Below are 21,033 nucleotides of genomic sequence, written 5' to 3'. Positions count from 1 at the left end.
ACGTGCCCTGACGTCAAGAAGATGACAACGAACAGACTCAAATGGAGAGCTCTAACACGTGCCCTGACATCAAGAAGATGACAACGAACAGTCGGATGGAGAGCTCTAACACGTGCCCTGACGTCAAGAAGATGACAACGAGCAGACTCAAATGGAGAGCTCTAACACGTGCCCTGACATCAAGAAGATGACAACGAACAGACTCAAATGGAGAGCTCTAACACGTGCCCTGACATCAAGAAGATGACAACGAACAGTCAGATGGAGAGCTCTAACACGTGCCCTGACATCAAGAAGATGACAACGAACAGACTCAAATGGAGAGTTCTAACACGTGTCCTAACGTCAAGAAGATGACCACGAACAGACTCAAATGGAGAGCTCTAACACGTGCCCTGACATCAAGAAGATGACAACGAACAGACTCAAATGGAGAGCTCTAACACATGCCCTGACATCAAGAAGATGACAACGAACAGACTCAAATGGAGAGCTCTAACACGTGCCCTGACGTCAAGAAGATGACAACGAACAGACTCAAATGGAGAGCTCTAACACATGCCCTGACATCAAGAAGATGACAACGAACAGTCAGATGGAGAGCTCTAACACGTGCCCTGACATCAAGAAGATGACAACGAACAGTCAGATGGAGAGCTCTAACACGTGCCCTGACATCAAGAAGATGACAACGAACAGACTCAAATGGAGAGTTCTAACACGTGTCCTAACGTCAAGAAGATGACCACGAACAGACTCAAATGGAGAGCTCTAACACGTGCCCTGACATCAAGAAGATGACAACGAACAGACTCAAATGGAGAGCTCTAACACATGCCCTGACATCAAGAAGATGACAACGAACAGACTCAAATGGAGAGCTCTAACACGTGCCCTGACGTCAAGAAGATGACAACGAACAGACTCAAATGGAGAGCTCTAACACATGCCCTGACATCAAGAAGATGACAACGAACAGACTCAAATGGAGAGCTCTAACACGTGCCCTGACGTCAAGAAGATGACAACGAACAGACTCAAATGGAGAGCTCTAACACGTGCCCTGACATCAAGAAGATGACAACGAACAGTCGGATGGAGAGCTCTAACACGTGCCCTGACGTCAAGAAGATGACAACGAGCAGACTCAAATGGAGAGCTCTAACATGTGCCCTGACATCAAGAAGATGACGACGAACAGAGAAAATGGAGAGCTCTAACACGTGCCCTGACATCAAGAAGATGACAACGAACAGTCAGATGGAGAGCTCTAACACGTGCCCTGACGTCAAGAAGATGACAACGAACAGTCAGATGGAGAGCTCTAACACGTGCCCTGACGTCAAGAAGATGACAACGAGCAGACTCAAATGGAGAGCTCTAACACGTGCCCTGACATCAAGAAGATGACAACGAACAGTCAGATGGAGAGCTCTAACACGTGCCCTGACGTCAAGAAGATGACAACGAGCAGACTCAAATGGAGAGCTCTAACACGTGCCCTGACATCAAGAAGATGACAACGAACAGACTCAAATGGAGAGCTCTAACACGTGCCCTGACGTCAAGAAGATGACAACGAGCAGACTCAAATGGAGAGCTCTAACACGTGCCCTGACATCAAGAAGATGACAACGAACAGACTCAAATGGAGAGCTCTAACACGTGCCCTGACATCAAGAAGATGACAACGAACAGTCAGATGGAGAGCTCTAACACGTGCCCTGACGTCAAGAAGATGACAACGAGCAGTCAGATGGAGAGCTCTAACACGTGCCCTGACATCAAGAAGATGACAACGAACAGTCAGATGGAGAGCTCTAACACGTGCCCTGACGTCAAGAAGATGACAACGAACAGTCAGATGGAGAGCTCTAACACGTGCCCTGACGTCAAGAAGATGACAACGAGCAGACTCAAATGGAGAGCTCTAACACGTGTCCTGACATCAAGAAGATGACAACGAACAGACTCAAATGGAGAGCTCTAACACGTGCCCTGACATCAAGAAGATGACAACGAACAGTCAGATGGAGAGCTCTAACACGTGCCCTGACGTCAAGAAGATGACAACGAACAGTCAGATGGAGAGCTCTAACACGTGCCCTGACGTCAAGAAGATGACAACGAACAGACTCAAATGGAGAGCTCTAACACGTGCCCTGACATCAAGAAGATGACAACGAACAGTCAGATGGAGAGCTCTAACACGTGCCCTGACGTCAAGAAGATGACAACGAGCAGACTCAAATGGAGAGATCTAACACGTGCCCTGACATCAAGAAGATGACAACGAACAGTCAGATGGAGAGCTCTAACACGTGCCCTGACGTCAAGAAGATGACAACGAACAGTCAGATGGAGAGCTCTAACACGTGCCCTGACGTCAAGAAGATGACAACGAACAGACTCAAATGGAGAGCTCTAACACGTGCCCTGACGTCAAGAAGATGACAACGAACAGTCAGATGGAGAGCTCTAACACGTGCCCTGACGTCAAGAAGATGACAACGAACAGTCAGATGGAGAGCTCTAACACATGCCCTGACATCAAGAAGATGGCAACGAACAGTCAGATGGAGAGCTCTAACACGTGCCCTGACGTCAAGAAGATGACAACGAGCAGACTCAAATGGAGAGCTCTAACACGTGCCCTGACGTCAAGAAGATGACAACGAACAGACTCAAATGGAGAGCTCTAACACGTGCCCTGACGTCAAGAAGATGACAACGAACAGACTCAAATGGAGAGCTCTAACACGTGCCCTGACGTCAAGAAGATGACAACGAACAGACTCAAATGGAGAGCTCTAACACGTGCCCGGACATCAAGAAGATGACAACGAACAGACTCAAATGGAGAGCTCTAACACGTGCCCTGACGTCAAGAAGATGACAACGAGCAGACTCAAATGGAGAGCTCTAACACGTGCCCTGACATCAAGAAGATGACAACGAACAGACTCAAATGGAGAGTTCTAACACGTGTCCTAACGTCAAGAAGATGACAACGAACAGACTCAAATGGAGAGCTCTAACACGTGCCCTGACATCAAGAAGATGACAACGAACAGTCAGATGGAGAGCTCTAACACGTGCCCTGACATCAAGAAGATGACAACGAACAGACTCAAATGGAGAGCTCTAACACGTGCCCTGACGTCAAGAAGATGACAACGAACAGTGAGATGGAGAGCTCTAACACGTGCCCTGACGTCAAGAAGATGACAACGAACAGTCAGATGGAGAGCTCTAACACGTGCCCTGACATCAAGAAGATGACAACGAACAGTCAGATGGAGAGCTCTAACACGTGCCCTGACATCAAGAAGATGACAACGAACAGTCAGATGAAGAGCTCTAACACGTGCCCTGACGTCAAGAAGATGACAACGAGCAGACTCAAATGGAGAGCTCTAACACGTGCCCTGACATCAAGAAGATGACAACGAACAGACTCAAATGGAGAGTTCTAACACGTGTCCTAACGTCAAGAAGATGACAACGAACAGACTCAAATGGAGAGCTCTAACACGTACCCTGACATCAAGAAGATGACAACGAACAGTCAGATGGAGAGCTCTAACACGTGCCCTGACATCAAGAAGATGACAACGAGCAGACTCAAATGGAGAGCTCTAACACGTGCCCTGACATCAAGAAGATGACAACGAACAGTCAGATGGAGAGCTCTAACACGTGCCCTGACGTCAAGAAGATGACAACGAGCAGACTCAAATGGAGAGCTCTAACACGTGCCCTGACATCAAGAAGATGACAACGAACAGACTCAAATGGAGAGCTCTAACACGTGCCCTGACATCAAGAAGATGACAACGAACAGTCAGATGGAGAGCTCTAACACGTGCCCTGACGTCAAGAAGATGACAACGAACAGTCAGATGGAGAGCTCTAACACGTGCCCTGACATCAAGAAGATGACAACGAACAGTCAGATGGAGAGCTCTAACACGTGCCCTGACGTCAAGAAGATGACAACGAACAGTCAGATGGAGAGCTCTAACACGTGCCCTGACATCAGGAAGATGACAACGAACAGTCAGATGGAGAGCTCTAACACGTGCCCTGACGTCAAGAAGATGACAACGAACAGACTCAAATGGAGAGCTCTAACACGTGCCCTAACGTCAAGAAGATGACAACGAGCAGACTCAAATGGAGAGCTCTAACACGTGCCCTGACGTCAAGAAGATGACAACGAGCAGACTCAAATGGAGAGCTCTAACACGTGCCCTGACATCAAGAAGATGACAACGAACAGACTCAAATGGAGAGCTCTAACACGTGCCCTGACGTCAAGAAGATGACAACGAACAGTCAGATGGAGAACTCTAACACGTGTCCTAACGTCAAGGAGATGACAACGAGCAGACTCAAATGGAGAGCTCTAACACGTGCCCTGACATCAAGAAGATGACAACGAACAGACTCAAATGGAGAGTTCTAACACGTGTCCTAACATCAAGAAGATGACAACGAGCAGACTCAAATGGAGAGCTCTAACACGTGTCCTAACGTCAAGAAGATGACAACGAGCAGACTCAAATGGAGAGCTCTAACACGTGCCCTGACATCAAGAAGATGACAACGAGCAGACTCAAATGGAGAGCTCTAACACGTGCCCTGACGTCAAGAAGATGACAACGAGCAGACTCAAATGGAGAGCTCTAACACGTGTCCTAACGTCAAGAAGATGACAACGAGCAGACTCAAATGGAGAGCTCTAACACGTGCCCTAACGTCAAGAAGATGACAACGAACAGACTCAAATGGAGAGCTCTAACACGTGCCCTGACGTCAAGAAGATGACAACGAACAGACTCAAATGGAGAGCTCTAACACGTGCCCTGACGTCAAGAAGATGACAACGAACAGACTCAAATGGAGAGCTCTAACACGTGCCCTGACGTCAAGAAGATGACAACGAACAGACTCAAATGGAGAGCTCTAACACGTGCCCTGACGTCAAGAAGATGACAACGAACAGACTCAAATGGAGAGCTCTAACACGTGCCCTGACATCAGGAAGATGACAACGAACAGTCAGATGGAGAGCTCTAACACGTGCCCTGACATCAAGAAGATGACAACGAACAGTCAGATGGAGAGCTCTAACACGTGCCCTGACGTCAAGAAGATGACAACGAACAGACTCAAATGGAGAGCTCTAACACGTGCCCTGACATCAAGAAGATGACAACGAACAGTCAGATGGAGAGCTCTAACACGTGCCCTGACATCAAGAAGATGACAACGAACAGTCAGATGGAGAGCTCTAACACGTGCCCTGACATCAAGATGATGGCAACGAACAGACTCAAATGGAGAGCTCTAACACGTGCCCTGACATCAAGAAGATGACAACGAACAGACTCAAATGGAGAGCTCTAACACGTGCCCTGACATCAAGAAGATGACAACGAACAGACTCAAATGGAGAGCTCTAACACGTGCCCTGACATCAAGAAGATGACAACGAACAGTCAGATGGTGAGCTCTAACACGTGCCCTGACATCAAGAAGATGACAACGAACAGTCAGATGGTGAGCTCTAACACGTGCCCTGACATCAAGAAGATGACAACGAACAGTCAGATGGAGAGCTCTAACACGTGCCCTGACATCAAGAAGATGACAACGAACAGTCAGATGGAGAGCTCTAACACGTGCCCTGACATCAAGAAGATGACAACGAACAGTCAGATGGTGAGCTCTAACACGTGCCCTGACATCAAGAAGATGACAACGAACAGTCAGATGGAGAGCTCTAACACGTGCCCTGACATCAAGAAGATGACAACGAACAGTCAGATGGAGAGCTCTAACACGTGCCCTGACATCAAGAAGATGACAACGAGCAGTCAGATGGAGAGCTCTAACACGTGCCCTGACATCAAGAAGATGACAACGAACAGTCAGATGGAGAGCTCTAACACGTGCCCTGACATCAAGAAGATGACAACGAACAGTCAGATGGAGAGCTCTAACACGTGCCCTGACGTCAAGAACATGACAACGAACAGACTCAAATGGAGAGCTCTAACACGTGCCCTGACATCAAGAAGATGACAACGAACAGTGTGATGGAGAGCTCTAACACGTGCCCTGACATCAAGAAGATGACAACGAACAGTCAGATGGAGAGCTCTAACACGTGCCCTGACGTCAAGAACATGACAACGAACAGACTCAAATGGAGAGCTCTAACACGTGCCCTGACATCAAGAAGATGACAACGAACAGTGTGATGGAGAGCTCTAACACGTGCCCTGACATCAAGAAGATGACAACGAACAGTCAGATGGAGAGCTCTAACACGTGCCCTGACATCAAGAAGATGACAACGAACAGACTCAAATGGAGAGCTCTAACACGTGCCCTGACATCAAGAAGATGACAACGAACAGTCAGATGGAGAGCTCTAACACGTGCCCTGACATCAAGAAGATGGCAACGAGCAGACTCAAATGGAGAGCTCTAACACGTGCCCTAACATCAAGAAGATGGCAACGAGCAGACTCAAATGGAGAGCTCTAACACGTGCCCTACGCTCCACACCGGAGTAAAAGGAATGAAGTCAAGTATGTCTGTCCTAAAATGTCGCATTATTCCCGTACAATTCGCAATCGTAACCGGCAAGGTGTTTATTCACGGAAGACTCGGTGATGAGATCAATCCTAAATCCTTTCTGTAGCGATAGCGTTGCAGTGTGCGACACAATGCAGTCATCGTCGCGAATAGATAGAAATCGTTTAAAATCGATTGAATATGAATCAAATTACATAGTTCTCGAAAGCAGACCTTACAAGCTTCGTACCTATTGCAATTTTGGTTTCCATAGTGGGCTAGTATGAGCGCTGATTGTAAAACATGTGAGGCATTATTTTCATTACGTAGTTCTAGGTTGTCGCGCTTTAGATATATGGTTGTCTTATAGCCTCTTTCTTCGTTCTTTTCTTTCTCAATCCGTTTACCTTCCAGCTCCAGGGTTATTTTTTCCCTCGTACTCAGCGAGGGATCTCACCTCTACCGCCTCAACGGCACTGTCCTGGAGCGTGAGACTTTTGGTCGGGGGATAAAGAAGGGAGGAGGACCAGTACCTAGCCCAGCTGCCCTCATCTGCTATACTAAACAGAGGCTTTCAATCAGTCACTACTGATCTGCATTTAGGGCAGTCGCCCAGGTGGCAGATTCCCTATCTCTTGTTTTCCTAACCTTTTCTTAAATGATCGCAAAGAAATTGGAAAATTATTGAACATTTACCTTGGCAAGTTATTCCAATCCCTAACTCCCCTTCCTATAAACGAATATTTGCCCCGATTTGTCCTCTTGAATTCCAACTTTATCTTCATATTGTAATCTTTCCTACTTTTAAAGACACCATTCAAACTTATTCGTCTAATGATGTCCTCCCACGCCATCTCTCCACTGACAGCTCGGAACATACCACTTAATCGAGCAGCTCGTCTCCTTTCTCCCAAGTCTTCCCAGCCCAAACTTTGCAACATTTTTGTAACGCTACTCTTTTATCGGAAATCACCCAGAACAAATCAAGCTGCTTTTCTTTGGTTTTTTTCCAGTTCTTGAATCAAGTAATCCTGGTAAGGGTCCCATACACTGGAACCATACTCTAGTTGGGGTCTTACCAGAGATTTATATGTTGTCTCCTTTACATCCTTACTACAACCCCTAAATACCCTCACAACCATGTGCAGAGATCTGTACCCTTTATTAACAATCATATTTATGTGATTACCCCAATGAAGGTCTTTTCTTATATTAACACCTAGTTACTTACAATGACCGCCCTTTCTGGCAGGACTTAGTGTTTACAGTGCACTATAACTTCTGGTATGGGCTAGAGCAATTTTGTTACTTTCATAGATCTGTCTCTGTCTTATCCTTGGCTTGGGATAGACAAGGAAGAGGAAGGAAGCGGCCGTGGCCTTAAATTAGGTACCACCCCGGCATTTGCCTGAAGTATAAGTGGGAAACCACAGAAAACCACTTCGAGGATTTTCTCGCCCGCGAAATAAAACACAACTTCTTTTTTGAACTAAAACATTCTTCATATAAATTCCTAACATAAAATTTCTCAATTTTTGAAATTCGACTAACAAGGGGTGCAAAGTGTTGAACAATGTTATATTCGTAATTTACATCTTTTTTCGATTTTCTCAGCCGCGAAATAAAATACAACTTCGTTTTTTCATTAAAACATTCTTCATATAAATATCTAACATACAGATACTTTATTTATTAAAATTCAACTTAATAGGCGCAAAAGTTTGAATCTATCTACATATAAAAACACAATATCCTAACTGACTGACTCGTAAACGACCAGCCGAGACTATTAAAGCTAGAGACATGAAATTTTAAGGATATATTTGTATAAGTGTGTAATGGTGTGCTAAGAGGGGTGTCATAAAATTTTGATTTTAAGGGGGTTAAAATGGGATATATTCGATTTTTTTCCAATTTTCCCGCGTGAGAAATTCAATACAACTTCTTTCTTGCAATAAAGCATTCTTTATATAACAACCTAAAATGTAATTTCCTCATTTATTGGAATTCGACTTGCAAGGGGTGCAAAAGTCTGAACAATAGTATTTTCCAAATTTACCTTCTTCTTTTTTCGATTTTATCGGCCACAAAGTCAAAATACAAATTTGATTTTGCAATACAAAATTCTTCATATAAATACCTAAAATAAAATGCGTGCACATTTTGAAATTCGATTTAACAACGGGTGTGGAGGGTTGAACAAGGGCATATTCGAAACTGACCCCATTTTAGATTTTCTCGGCCACAAAATAAATTACTACTTCATTTTTGTAGTAAAACATTCTTCATATAAATGCTTAAAATGAAATTCGACTTACAAGGTGTACAAACGGTTGATTAACTGATTCAACCACTCAACATCCGGCCGAGATTATTAAATTTATAAATATGAATTTTTAAAAATATATTCGTATAAGTCCGTAAAGATATGCTAAGAAAGGGACATTTTCAAATTTTGATTTTAAAGGGTTAAAATGGGGGTATTTTGGAAATGTATTTCTTTCTTTCTTTCTTTCTTTCTTTCTTTCTTTCTTTCTTTTTTTCTTTCTTTCTTTCTTAATATGTTTACCCTCCAGGGTTGGTTTCTCCCTAGGACTCAACGAGGGATCCCATCTCTACCGCCTCAAGGGCAGTGTCCTGGAGCGCTAGACTGGGTTGGAGGGATAATACTGGGAAGGAGGAGCAATACTTTGCCCAGGCAGCCTCACCTGCTATGCTGAATAGGGGCCTTGTGGGGGGGGGGGGTTGATGGGAAGATTGGAAGGGATAGACAAGGAAGAGGGAATGAAGCGGTCGTGGCCTTAAGTTAGGTACCATCCCAACATTTGCCTGGAGCAGAAGTGGAAAACCACGTAAAACCACTTCGAAGATGGCTCAGGTGGAAATCGAACCTATCTCTACTCATTTGGCCTCCCGAGGCTGAGAAGACCTCGTTCCAGTCCTCATACCACTTTTCAAATTTCGTGGCAGAGCCGGGAATCGAACCCGGGACTGCGGGAGTGGCAGCTAATCACGCTAACCACTGCTGTACAGCACAGACGCGGACATTATGGAAATGTAATTTTTAAATTTTCTCGGCCTAGAAATTAAATACAACTGCTTCGTTTTTGCACTAAAACTTTCTCCAACAAAATACGTAAAATACAAATTTTTCAGTTTTGAAATTCGACTTCCAAGGGGTGGAAAGGGTTGAACAAAAATTTATATCACAAAATCAGATATGTAGCAAATACTTAATAACGAAATGAGATACCAGTGCTGTTCTTGCTAGGAAATAGTTATCTATACTCTTGAGTACAACTACCTCTTTAATGGCGGCTTAATCGGGATAATTGTAAGAGGGCTCTAGGAGTAACATGATATGATAAAAGTGGGCGTTACATCGATCACATTCGACAATACTACGGCTGTTTCCAGATTACATCTTTTGGTGGTGATAACACCAGTGGCGTATACTGAGGGCTACCAAGGCTATCAGTGAAGCCCAAACCTCAATTGGGAATGACGCAAGTCTAAAGCACATTATAATGTGAGCATCTGACACATTGTTCCATTTAAAAAACTTGAAAGCAGTGAGATAAAACGTTGCACGTATTTCTGAAAGCAAGGCATCGAAGAACGATATTGCAGCCCAGACCCTCGTCCCTCTCCCCTCGACTCATCCCTCGGGGTTTGCTGCTGTACATCGAATAGGAGCGGGGTCAGGGGGATAGGTATGCTAGGCTTCGGTCCGTCAGATCGCCACTGCTATCAACCATGCATTACTCGTCGTATATAACTCCTCACCTCATACTTCTAACTTAATTATATAGGCAAGTGAGTGCTGGTATTTCACTCCCGTTTACTTCTACATCCTTGTATGAAGACATTGGAGGGCTGCTGTTATAGGAGCAATATAGCTTTATTTTTATAGGTAATTCTGCTAAAACCGAGCTCGATAGCTGCAGTCGCTTAAGTGCGGCCAGTATCCAGTAATAGGGAGATAGTGGGTTCGAGCCCCACTGTCGGCAGCCCTGAAGATGGTTTCCAGTGGTTTCCCATTTTCACACCAGGCAAATGCTGGGGCTGTACCTTAATTAAGGCCACGGCCGCTTCCTTCCAATTCCTAGGTCTTCCCTATCCCATCGTCGCCATAAGACATATCTGTGTCGGTGCGACGTAAAGCAAATAGCAAAATCATAATAATAATAATAATAATAATAATAATAATAATAATAATAATAATAATAATAATAATAATAATAATAATAATAATAATAATAATAATCTGCTAAAATGTAGTGCAATCATTCAGGTTTAGTGTTATCTTTTGTTGACTGGAATTGAACCCGTGATCATGGGTGGGACACCACCACTGATCTCCCGAGGAAGCTAATTAACCAGTGAACGATGGGCATGGCCGCTGTAAAATTCAACATTTTAATTTAATAATAATAATAATAATAATAATAATAATAATAATAATAATGGTGCATAGCATCTGTATAGACTTGGTGGTGACCTAATGAGGATAAAATGAATGGCGAAGACGTCATAAACACCCAGTCCCAAAGCCAGGGGAATTAACAGTACGAGGGGTTTGATTCTGAAAACTGAACCGGGGCCACCGGACCAAAGGCAAGCATTCTATCCGTTTAGCGACAAAGCCGGACTTTAATTTGCTAAATTTTAGGCTACCATCTCCACTGATCAGGTGTTGGGTATTGACAGTAGCAGAGGCCAGGGCAGTAGCTTGTGAAGCAGCCTTGACAACACAGGCTGCAGCTCAAAACGCTGCAGGCTTGACGTTCACTAAACCAACCGTCGAAAAGTGGTAACCTAAGTCTAGTGGTAACCCACGACTTGATCCCAGCATGCGCCACTGGATCACACTGTAGAAGACGGTTTTGTGCCAACTTTCAAAGTGTAAGGTGAAGTTTATTTAACGGAAACTTGCTGCTAGATTCAGAAAAGATTTTACAAATTGTCGGCGAACATGAAGAAGAAGTGCGTCTGAGGTGTTCTAACTATCCCGAGGTTAAGCAGGAGTTAGTCAAACAACTACAACGAATGCTTCAATTGAAACAATCGCGAGCGAAGCCGTCTCGGATAGCGCTGGTCTGATATATTAATTTAATATATTTAATATATATTTAATATATTTAATATATTAATTACCCCAGCATAATCTGATTTCATCACTGAATACTACGTATTACCTGCTAGTCTTCCCTACAGAGAAACCATACTGGATACTATTTTCAGAGCGATGATGAACGAATTTCATTCGAACGAGTGACGTTTGTGAATACAGTACAGCTTCCAGCAGAAAATAAATATTAACCTTGTAGACGCTTGAAGTGCAACAATAGTTCTGATTACTGCTTCGATGGATCTTCGATCATTCCCAATCTAGTGCGTCCAGGCTGACCAGAGAGTAGTGTTCTAGTTGTCAACTCCGGAAAACAGTTCACAATCTTTTACCAATTTTAGTCAGTTTGTTAGAATGTAAATACATTCCATAATTTTTTGGTACATTCTTTATTATGAAGAAAGGATGTCGCAAAAACTTGCCAGTGCATATATGTTTGTTGTAGAGCATTTGATCTAGTAGCAGATTAGAGTAACCTTCAAAAGCAACCTACTGCCCTCATAATGACGTCATGGAAGACCTATGGGTCAGGATCACAGCAATCTAAATACTGTTCTCGTAAGATCTTAAGCAAGGTTACAGCTGGACCGCAAGACATATTATACTCGTAGACAGCTCTATCCCTCCACCACTTCCGTCTAGAGTGTGTTACATCATGCCAACTCATGTTCTGCTTCTCTTTAAGTCTGTCAGGTGGTGGTCGTAGTCAGTAGCGGCGATTAGCGGGGGAGGGCAAGGGGGGAGCAGTTGCTTTCCTCCCCGCCCACATACACACTTTTTGGAGAGGGCCGATGACTTTAGATGTTAGGCCCCTTTAAACAGCAAGCATCATCATCATCATCATCATCATCATCATCAACAACTTTTTGGAGAAATTACATTTTTATTTCATTTTAGCCGGCTGTAACTAGGAATTATAGGAATTATTGAAAAAAGCCATTTGTACAAGTCCTGTTGTCTTATCAGATAATTCTTTTCTTTATTTTATTTAATCATTACCAAAATTATTAGCGAAAATACGCACAAAATGTCCGTTCCGGCTAATCGATTTGTATGGCGCCACAGCAAATAGTGGAGACTTTGCCTGCGCTATGAAGAAGGTTACCAGGGCTATTATTTTTTGATAAGGTCGTAAACAATGAGGTATGATTCACCACCTTGCCGCGTGCATTCATCGGTCTGGCAGTCTCTCTAGCGTCTGTTAGTTTTTTAGTGTATAGTCAAATATTAAATAGTTTTAATTGCATAATCACGCCGTATTTATTTTTAATTGTAATAAATGTGTAATATTGTTCTTTTGACGGACGTTTTGTTGCATAGTATTGGATAAAAATCTCGAAAAAATGTTCTTACCGCATTTAAGATGGTAAATTATCAATCTATACTTCTGTGGCGAAATTCGCTGAGAGAACATAGAAAATTTACTATTTTGTGGCCTTTTTTAAAGTTTTGATGTACATTCCCTCTCCCCCCATCCTCCGCTATACCCCACAAACCCGGGTACTGTTTGTTTTCTGTATATTTTTTTGCCCCCGCACTTTTAATTCCCAACCGCCGCTACTTTGTTTTACGATGAAGTACAACTAGGCAGCCATCACTGCGTAACACTGATTACAAGAGAAACGGCCATAGGCGTAATTCAGGGGTGGCAAGGGAGGGCAATTGCCCCCTTAATATTTTTAAGGAAACCTAATTTTCGTAATATTACAGACAGAAAGCCAACGGCCGTAGCCGTGTTGAAACACCGGATCCCGTGAGATCTCCGAAGTTTAGCAACATTGGGCGTGGTTAGGAGTTGGATGGGTTGCCACGCGCTGTTGGTGGGGGGGGGGGGGGGGTAAGGGAATGGAGGAGCGGAAAGGAACTGACCAACCTACCGCACGTAAACTCCGGCTCAGGAACACCTCTGTGGAGGTTCGGACCTGCCTTCGGGCAGAATAACCCTTACCTACAGACATAAATTCTTTCTTCCTTCTGTTTTAATCTGTTTACCCTCCAGGGTTGGTTTTTCCCTCGGACTCAGCAAAGGATCCCATGTCTACCGCCTCAAAGGCAGTGTTCTGGAGCGTGAGACTTCGGGTCGGGGGGATAGAATTCGGGACGAGGACCAGAACCTCGCCCAGGCGGCCTCACCTGCTATGCTGAACAGGGGCGTTGTGGGGGGATGGGAAGATTGGAAGGGATAGACAAGGAAAAGGGAAGGAAGCGGCCGTGGCCTTAAGTTAGGTACCATCGCGGCATTTGCTTGGAGGAGAAGTGGGAAACCACAGAAAACCACTTCGAGGCTGGTTGAGGTGGGAATCGAATCCCCTTTACTCAGTTGACCTCCCGAGGCTGAGTGGACCCCATTCCGGCAGAGCCACGAACCCGGGCTTCTGAGGGTGGCAGCTACTCATGCTAACCACTACACCACAGAGGCGGACACAGACATAGAAATACGGTACATCATTTACAAGTAGACCGTACGTTTTTCTTTACTCTGTTTAATTTAGCTCAATGAAACAAAATGATCGTTTCAAGTTTCTGCTGGAAGCTGTACTGTGTTCACAAACGTCACTGGTTCGGATGAATTTCGTCCATCACTCTGAAAATAGTAGACAGTGTGCTTTCATTGTAGAGAAGACTAGCAGGAAATACGTAGCATTCAGTGGGGTTCGTACCCACTATCTCTAGAATGCAAGCTACGTGACTCAAATCGCGCAGTCACTATCTCGGTTTCTTCTTTCTACTCTTGTAGGATTGCGGGTGTGCAATGTAGCACATATGTGGATTTGGCCCTGTTTTATGGCCGGATACCCTTCCTGACGCCAACCGTATGTGGAGGGATGGCTGTCCTAACGTCACCGAATAGTAAACGTTATTACTCTCGTGCAGCGGGTGCGAACTATGGACAACATTTCGGAGTGTGTGCTACAAGTTTTGTATTAGTGCTCCTCATCCACAACAGAATGCGCTAGCAGGTGAACTGCTGAGAATCACGATCGACAACTGGCGCCATCTATGTGTTCAAGCACGTAACAGGAGAACTTGTTTACCCTCTGCCCGCAGTGCTCCGGCACCAATTTCGATTGTAAATTAACAATGAATGATTTTATTGGTGTTTTACCAAGACCAACGACTTTTAAGGTTTTCAGAGACTATGTCCTACAGGAGTTCCTTTACGTGCGTTAAATATACTGACACGAAGCTGGCGTATTTGGGGACTTTCAGCGATCGAGTTAGCCGTGCAGTTAGGGGCGGGCAGCTGTGAGCTTGTATCCGGGAGATAGTGTGTTCGAACCCCATTGTCGGCAGCCTTGAACATCGTTCTCCGTGGTTTCCAATTTTCACACCTATCAAATGCTGGGGCTGTACGGCCGCTTCCTTCAAACTCCTAGTCCTTTTGCTATCCCATCGTTGCTATAAGACCTATCTGTGTCGGTGGGGCGTAAAGCAACTTGAAAAACAAAATCACATTATTATTATTATTATTATTATTATTATTATTATTATTATTATTATTATCATCATCATCATCTTAATCCGTTTACCGTCCAGGGTTGGTTTTTCCCTAGGACTCAGCGAGGGATCCCATCTCTACCGCCCCTAGGGCAGTGTTCTTGAGCGTGAGACTTTTGGGTTGGGGGATAAAACTGGGGACGAGGACCAGCACCTCACTGAACAGGGGTGTTGTAGGAGGACGTGAAGATCGGAAGTGACAGACAAGGAAGGAAGCGGCCTTGGCTTTAAGTTAGGTTCCTTCCTGGCATTTGCCTGGAGGAGAAGTGGGAAACCACGAAAAATCACTTTGTGGATGGCTGAGGTGGGATTCGAACCCCTCCCCAACCCTCTACTCAGTTGACCTCCCGAGGCTGAGTGGACCCCATTCCAGCCCTCGTACCACTTTTCAAATTTTATGGCAGAGCCGTGAATGGAACTCGGACCTCTGGGTGTGGCAGCTAATCATACTAACCACTACACCACAGAAGTGGACATAATAATAATAATAATAATAATAATAATTATTATTATTATTATAAATAGTTATTAATTAATAATTAATTAATAATAATTAATAATAATTTATTATTATTATTATTATTATTATTATTATTATTATTATTATTATTATTATTATTATTATTATTATTATTATTATTACAGAAATCTTCCTCGTCAACAGACGAGATTTTCCTTTGAAGACTCTGAGCAAAGTTCTCTGCGAAGCGTAAATAATTTCACCTTGTTTTCTTGTTTCGGTAAAAGCCCGAAACGTATTATCAGTAAATAAATATCACTAAAATAATCATCAGTAAATATTATAGTGAGCCGGTGTTATATTTATTATTTTTGTTGAGATCACTGTTTGAACAGTAGATAAGGTTATGGTGTTAAAGTTTTCAATTAATTTTCGGGTAGGGCACGGCGGGCCTCCTAGACAGTAACGCCGTCTCTCAGGTCAGGGAGATTTGTTTCAGTTATGTTATTTGCGAGTAAGGTGAGGCGATGCGGCCGTGGCCTATAATAGGAAATATCTCGTCACTGCCTTAGTGCAGGAAAATGGAAGACCACAGAAAACCATTCTACGGATAGTCCCTCCGCCTCCCGAATGTAGAGTTGCAAGGACAGCCAAAACTAGCCGCTGGTAAGCCAAAGCCTACACTACTCGGTGCACCCACATTAACGTGGCGTATAACTATAAAGGCCAGTCCCGTAGTGAACGAGTAGCGTGCTTGCCTCCTACCCCGAAGCCCCCGGTTCGATTCTCGGCTAGGTCAGGAATGTTCATTCTGGACTGGGGACTGGAACGGGTTCACTCAGCCTCGTGAAACCAAGGAAATAGAGAAGCTGCCTGATGTGAGAGGCAGCGGACTGGGTCAAGGAAGCCAAGCGTCCACGTTTAAGGCCGAGTTCCTAATTGACTCTTATATCACGGGGAGTTCTTGACCGCACTAGATTGCTCAGACTGTATACATACTTGGCCGCGAGGTCAGCGCTGACCGTCACGTCCCGCGGCCGACTGAAGTCGCACTCCAAGGTGAAGGCGGCGTCTCCAGGCATGATGAGTTCATCGTCGTGTTGCAGCACCACCACGTTGGAGTATGTGTCCTCGTCCTGGAACAACCACAACATCATGTTAGGCCAATCATTTATTCTTGTCTTTTCTACACGATTATATGGTTGTGATGGGAGAAAGCGAACGTGAAATGATACAAATGTTAGATAAACTGAACATGAAAATGGAAGAATATGGAATGAGAATTAATAAGAAGACCAAAAGCATGATAATTGGAGGAAAAGGTAGAAGTTGTATTAATATTGAGCCGTATCCTGTCGGCCCATAAGAGATACTCGGATTATTATTTGACATAATATGTAAGCTTTATTGATATGAATTGCAGTCATATATGATAAAGTAAGGAATCGCAGGATAGCTGAGACCGGAAGTTTATGGAGCCATAAAGTCGCTGGATATTGCCCAATACTTCCTTGGGACCGTGAGAATGGCTTAGCGTCACTAGGAGTTGGCACATCTCGGCACGTGTACAAGATGCTGACCAAGCGATATATTCAGCCAATGAGAACGTGAGGATATGGAAAATATGGAGGCTACATCGCGCGAAGTCATAATCCCAAGTTGACCAACGTGTACAGTTGCTTCAGATAAATTCTGTTATTTGGCGGATTTCCACAGGTCTATAAGTGAAATATAATCAGGAATACGGTATAAAAATTATAGGAAGAGATTTGATATAATCTGAACTGTGTTTTATTGATATGTTATAATTGATATTGTGTCATTATAAATGGCAAGCATTCTGATTGGTGGTTTGTCTAGACAAGCGGGAATCCCATAGTTGGCAACGGCGTTACCTACGCTTCCTTAGCACCCCAAGCTCTGGAGAGCGTCACTCTGATCGGGCAGTTTGGACAGTGTAGAAATGTAACTCTGATCGTGGATACTGGCGTGAGGTGGACGTTGTTCGATGTGCTCCGAGAATTGTACTTAAAAGTTGCCACGTGAATATATCATTAACAGATTATGGTTAATAAGACCAATAAACAGTATTTCAGTCGTGCAGTGGAATACATTAACTGATGCAGAGTTAATTGCAGATTATATTATCGCAAAGTTCACTACCAATATATAGACGGTGGTAATTAGCCGCAGTGTAGAAAGTGCAGGAGAGACGTTCCACTGTCTCATATTTTCGTGTCGGTCGCGTTTCGCGAGGAACTCTCGATCCGTACCGCGTGCCGCTCTCAAAAACTGTATACATAAACCCTCAAGTGTAAAATTTACAGTGTATTCATGTGTAAGTGTTTCTACGTGTTGAAGCAGTGATCAACATGGAGTAGACACCCAGCAAGGCAGAGATGTGAGCTGCTGCCATGTATCCAGAGAGTCGTCCAAGATAAGGCGCATGTGTTAATTATGGAATGTTATATGGGTTATGTTAAAATACTAGTGCAGTTTAGAATAGGGATTTTATTTAACGTACAGTAAGCCTGACGGCATGTGTTTGTTTCACTTTTATATTGTTGTATATACGGATAAAAGAGAAATGCATGTCCTCTTTATTTTGATTTTGATTTATGACTAGATAGTTGGGATAATGAGGGAATTGTAAGGATTAGTTGTTGTTCATTCATGCATGATAATTTAGTTTAGTATTATTCCGCTCTTTCCTTGTATATTATTGCTAGGAGGATTAGATTGACAAGTTCATCCAATTTTCAAAGTTAAACACTTGCTACGTTATTTTATTTTGGTCATTTAGAGAGACAGTAACAGTTAATTGCATGACGCATGGTATTTCAGAAGCTGTACGTAAGGAGCTGCAAAACAACGTTGAAAGAATAGGATCTTCGAATTTAGGTTGGAATCTGTTTTTGCCCAATGATTTTCACAGGAAACGAACCGGGTCTCATAGTGTAAAAGGCTGATGTGATTTGTGAGAGATATGAGAAGTTATAATGCATGCGGAGTTATAAAGTGATTATGCAGGCCGATTGCATGCCTGATAAGTGAAAGAATTATGTGCAGTGGATATGTACCTGCTAGTGTCTTCTGAGAGAATATTAGTTATCAGATTGACGGAATTGATTCCAGACCAATGAGTCTGATGTGTGTTAAATTGTTAAAGCATGCTAGTAAGGAATACGATTATACGTGAGTTTTCGTGTAGCCGACGAAAGATGATAGCTCATTGCAAGCTAATATATTGGCCGTGTTTTCTTAGACGGCGTGAATGAGATGATATTTCCGCGTTACAATCTTGGCGGACAGAATCCAAGCCTTAGTACAGTGTTCAGTTCCAACATTTCCTTTCAGCTCACAGCACACCAGGAAATACGTGACGGATGATCGCGCTGTTGAGTACGCAAATGCAGCAGAAGAAGGCAATGTTTCCCATTGCTTTCTACATGAATATTGATGGATAATTATATGTTTTCTCTTACAGCAAGGTGTTTTATGATGTTTCATGATGTTTGAATATGTTGTCTTGTTGTTTAATGGGGAACAGCCCGAGTGCTGAGCTATATTGATGGTCAATCTAGTTCTCACTAGATCCTTTGTGGTGAACCGCGATTCACGTAGAATCTGTGTAGTATGTAAGACTTTTCTCTTTATCCGATGTAAATAGATGTGTTATTTTGCTTATTTTGTTTATTGTAAATATAACGTAGGAAATGCCACTAGTATTTTTCATAATTCATATCATGTCCCATTGCGTCTTAGTTTTCCTTTCATCGTAACTTTTTATATTGTAATTTTCTTTTAACGTTTAATCTTGCGACGACTCTAATGAAATTCGTAACCCATATCAATGTGACCGAGCTCGATAGCTGCAGTCGCTTAAGTGCGGCCAGTATCCAGTATTCGGGAGATAGGTGGTTCGAACCCCACTGTCGGCAGCCCTGAAGATGGTTTTCCGTGGTTTCCCATTTTCACACCAGGCAAATGCTGGGGCTGTACCTTAATTAAGGCCACGGCCGCTTCCTTCCCAGTCCTAGCCCTTTCCTGTCCCATCGTCGCCATAAGACCTATCTGCGTCGGTGCCACGTAAAGCCAATAGCATATCAATGTGATTATTTTCAAGTGTCACTCCATCTGAGATAAATACGTATCAGTATATGTGTACATATGTTACCCTATAACATGAACAATGGACAAGCAGAAGAAGATTATTTCTGAAAGTATGCAAGTATTCAATGTTGTGCTAGGTACTTTATTTCACTTTTGTTTATTTGATCAATTAACGTTGTTAATGTCCAGGTATTTCTTTAATTTTGAGATTTTTGTAATGACATTTTATTATTTGATTTATATGATTTTCGAGTAGTGTGATTCGGGGATATTTATGAATAAACTCATCCTACCCCATATTATTGTTTCTCATTCGAGTTATACGTCCATTTTCCTGTCATTTACTTATATTTAAGTGTAGAACTTCGACTTTTAACCTGACCCAATGACGACCAACCCACTCTCTGCCCAACCCTGAGTTAGTCGGATGTTCATACAGGAATGAAGGCATCGTCCTAGAGGGTATTTACCCCTGGGTACGGTACAGTATAGGGGGGAGAAGAAATAGAGCAAGTCAGTAATTTTAAGTATTTGGGAAGTATGATCAGAGATGATATGTATTGCACGACAGAAATTAAGAAAAGAATTGCCATAGCAAAAGAAGGCCTTAAGAAATATCAAAATTACTTTGTGGACCACTAAACAAAGATTTGAGGAAAAGACTTAAGTATTATATTTGTAGATAGCGCAGTATGGCGCAGAAACTTGTACATTGAGAAAGGAAGATGAGAGAAGATTGAAGACACTAGAGATGTGGGTATGGAGGAGAATAGAACAAGTGAAATGGGAATACCGGGTAAGGAATGAGGACGTATTACGAAGAGTTGGAGAAGAACGAAGTGTGTTGCAAAATGATGCCTCCATTCCTGTATGAACATCCGATTAACTCAGGGTTGGGCAGAGAGTGGGTTGGTCGTCATTGGGTCAGGTTAAAAGGATAGGACATTGTTTGAGGAGGGACTGTTTACTGAAAGAAAGAATAGAAGAAATGATGACAGGCACTGTTGCAGCTAATGTCACGAAACTTTCCACACACGTTCTCATCACTCCCCGTTTTGACGTGCTCAAGTTGATAACAGCGCCGTCAGTGGTCTTCAAACTCGCCACCAGAGATCATGAACGACCTTCTGTATTTCTGTATCGGAGCGACAAGTCGAGGAAAGCTAAGAATAACGGCCGAGAGAATCCGTCGTGCTGACCACACGACACCTCGTAATCTGCAGGCCTTCGGGCTGAGCAGCGG

At 43.4% G+C, this 21,033-nt stretch overlaps 1 protein-coding gene across 2 annotated transcripts in view; it reads right to left on the bottom strand.

Moving 5' to 3' along the window:
* LOC136876506 (uncharacterized) overlaps positions 1-21,033 on the bottom strand; it is a 120,358-nt gene that overhangs the window by 13,684 nt on the left and 85,641 nt on the right. For both annotated transcript variants that reach the window (XM_067150520.2, XM_067150519.2), the window contains exon 3: positions 16,677-16,813. In XM_067150520.2, the coding sequence (XP_067006621.2) occupies positions 16,677-16,813 (137 nt within the window). The remainder of the gene's footprint in view (positions 1-16,676; positions 16,814-21,033) is intronic.

Source organism: Anabrus simplex, chromosome 6 (assembly GCF_040414725.1).
Source record: "Anabrus simplex isolate iqAnaSimp1 chromosome 6, ASM4041472v1, whole genome shotgun sequence".
Classification (NCBI taxonomy): Eukaryota; Metazoa; Arthropoda; class Insecta; order Orthoptera; family Tettigoniidae; genus Anabrus; species Anabrus simplex.
The sequence above is the reverse complement of the archived record's forward strand: the minus strand, read 5'-3'. Positions and strand labels throughout refer to the sequence as shown.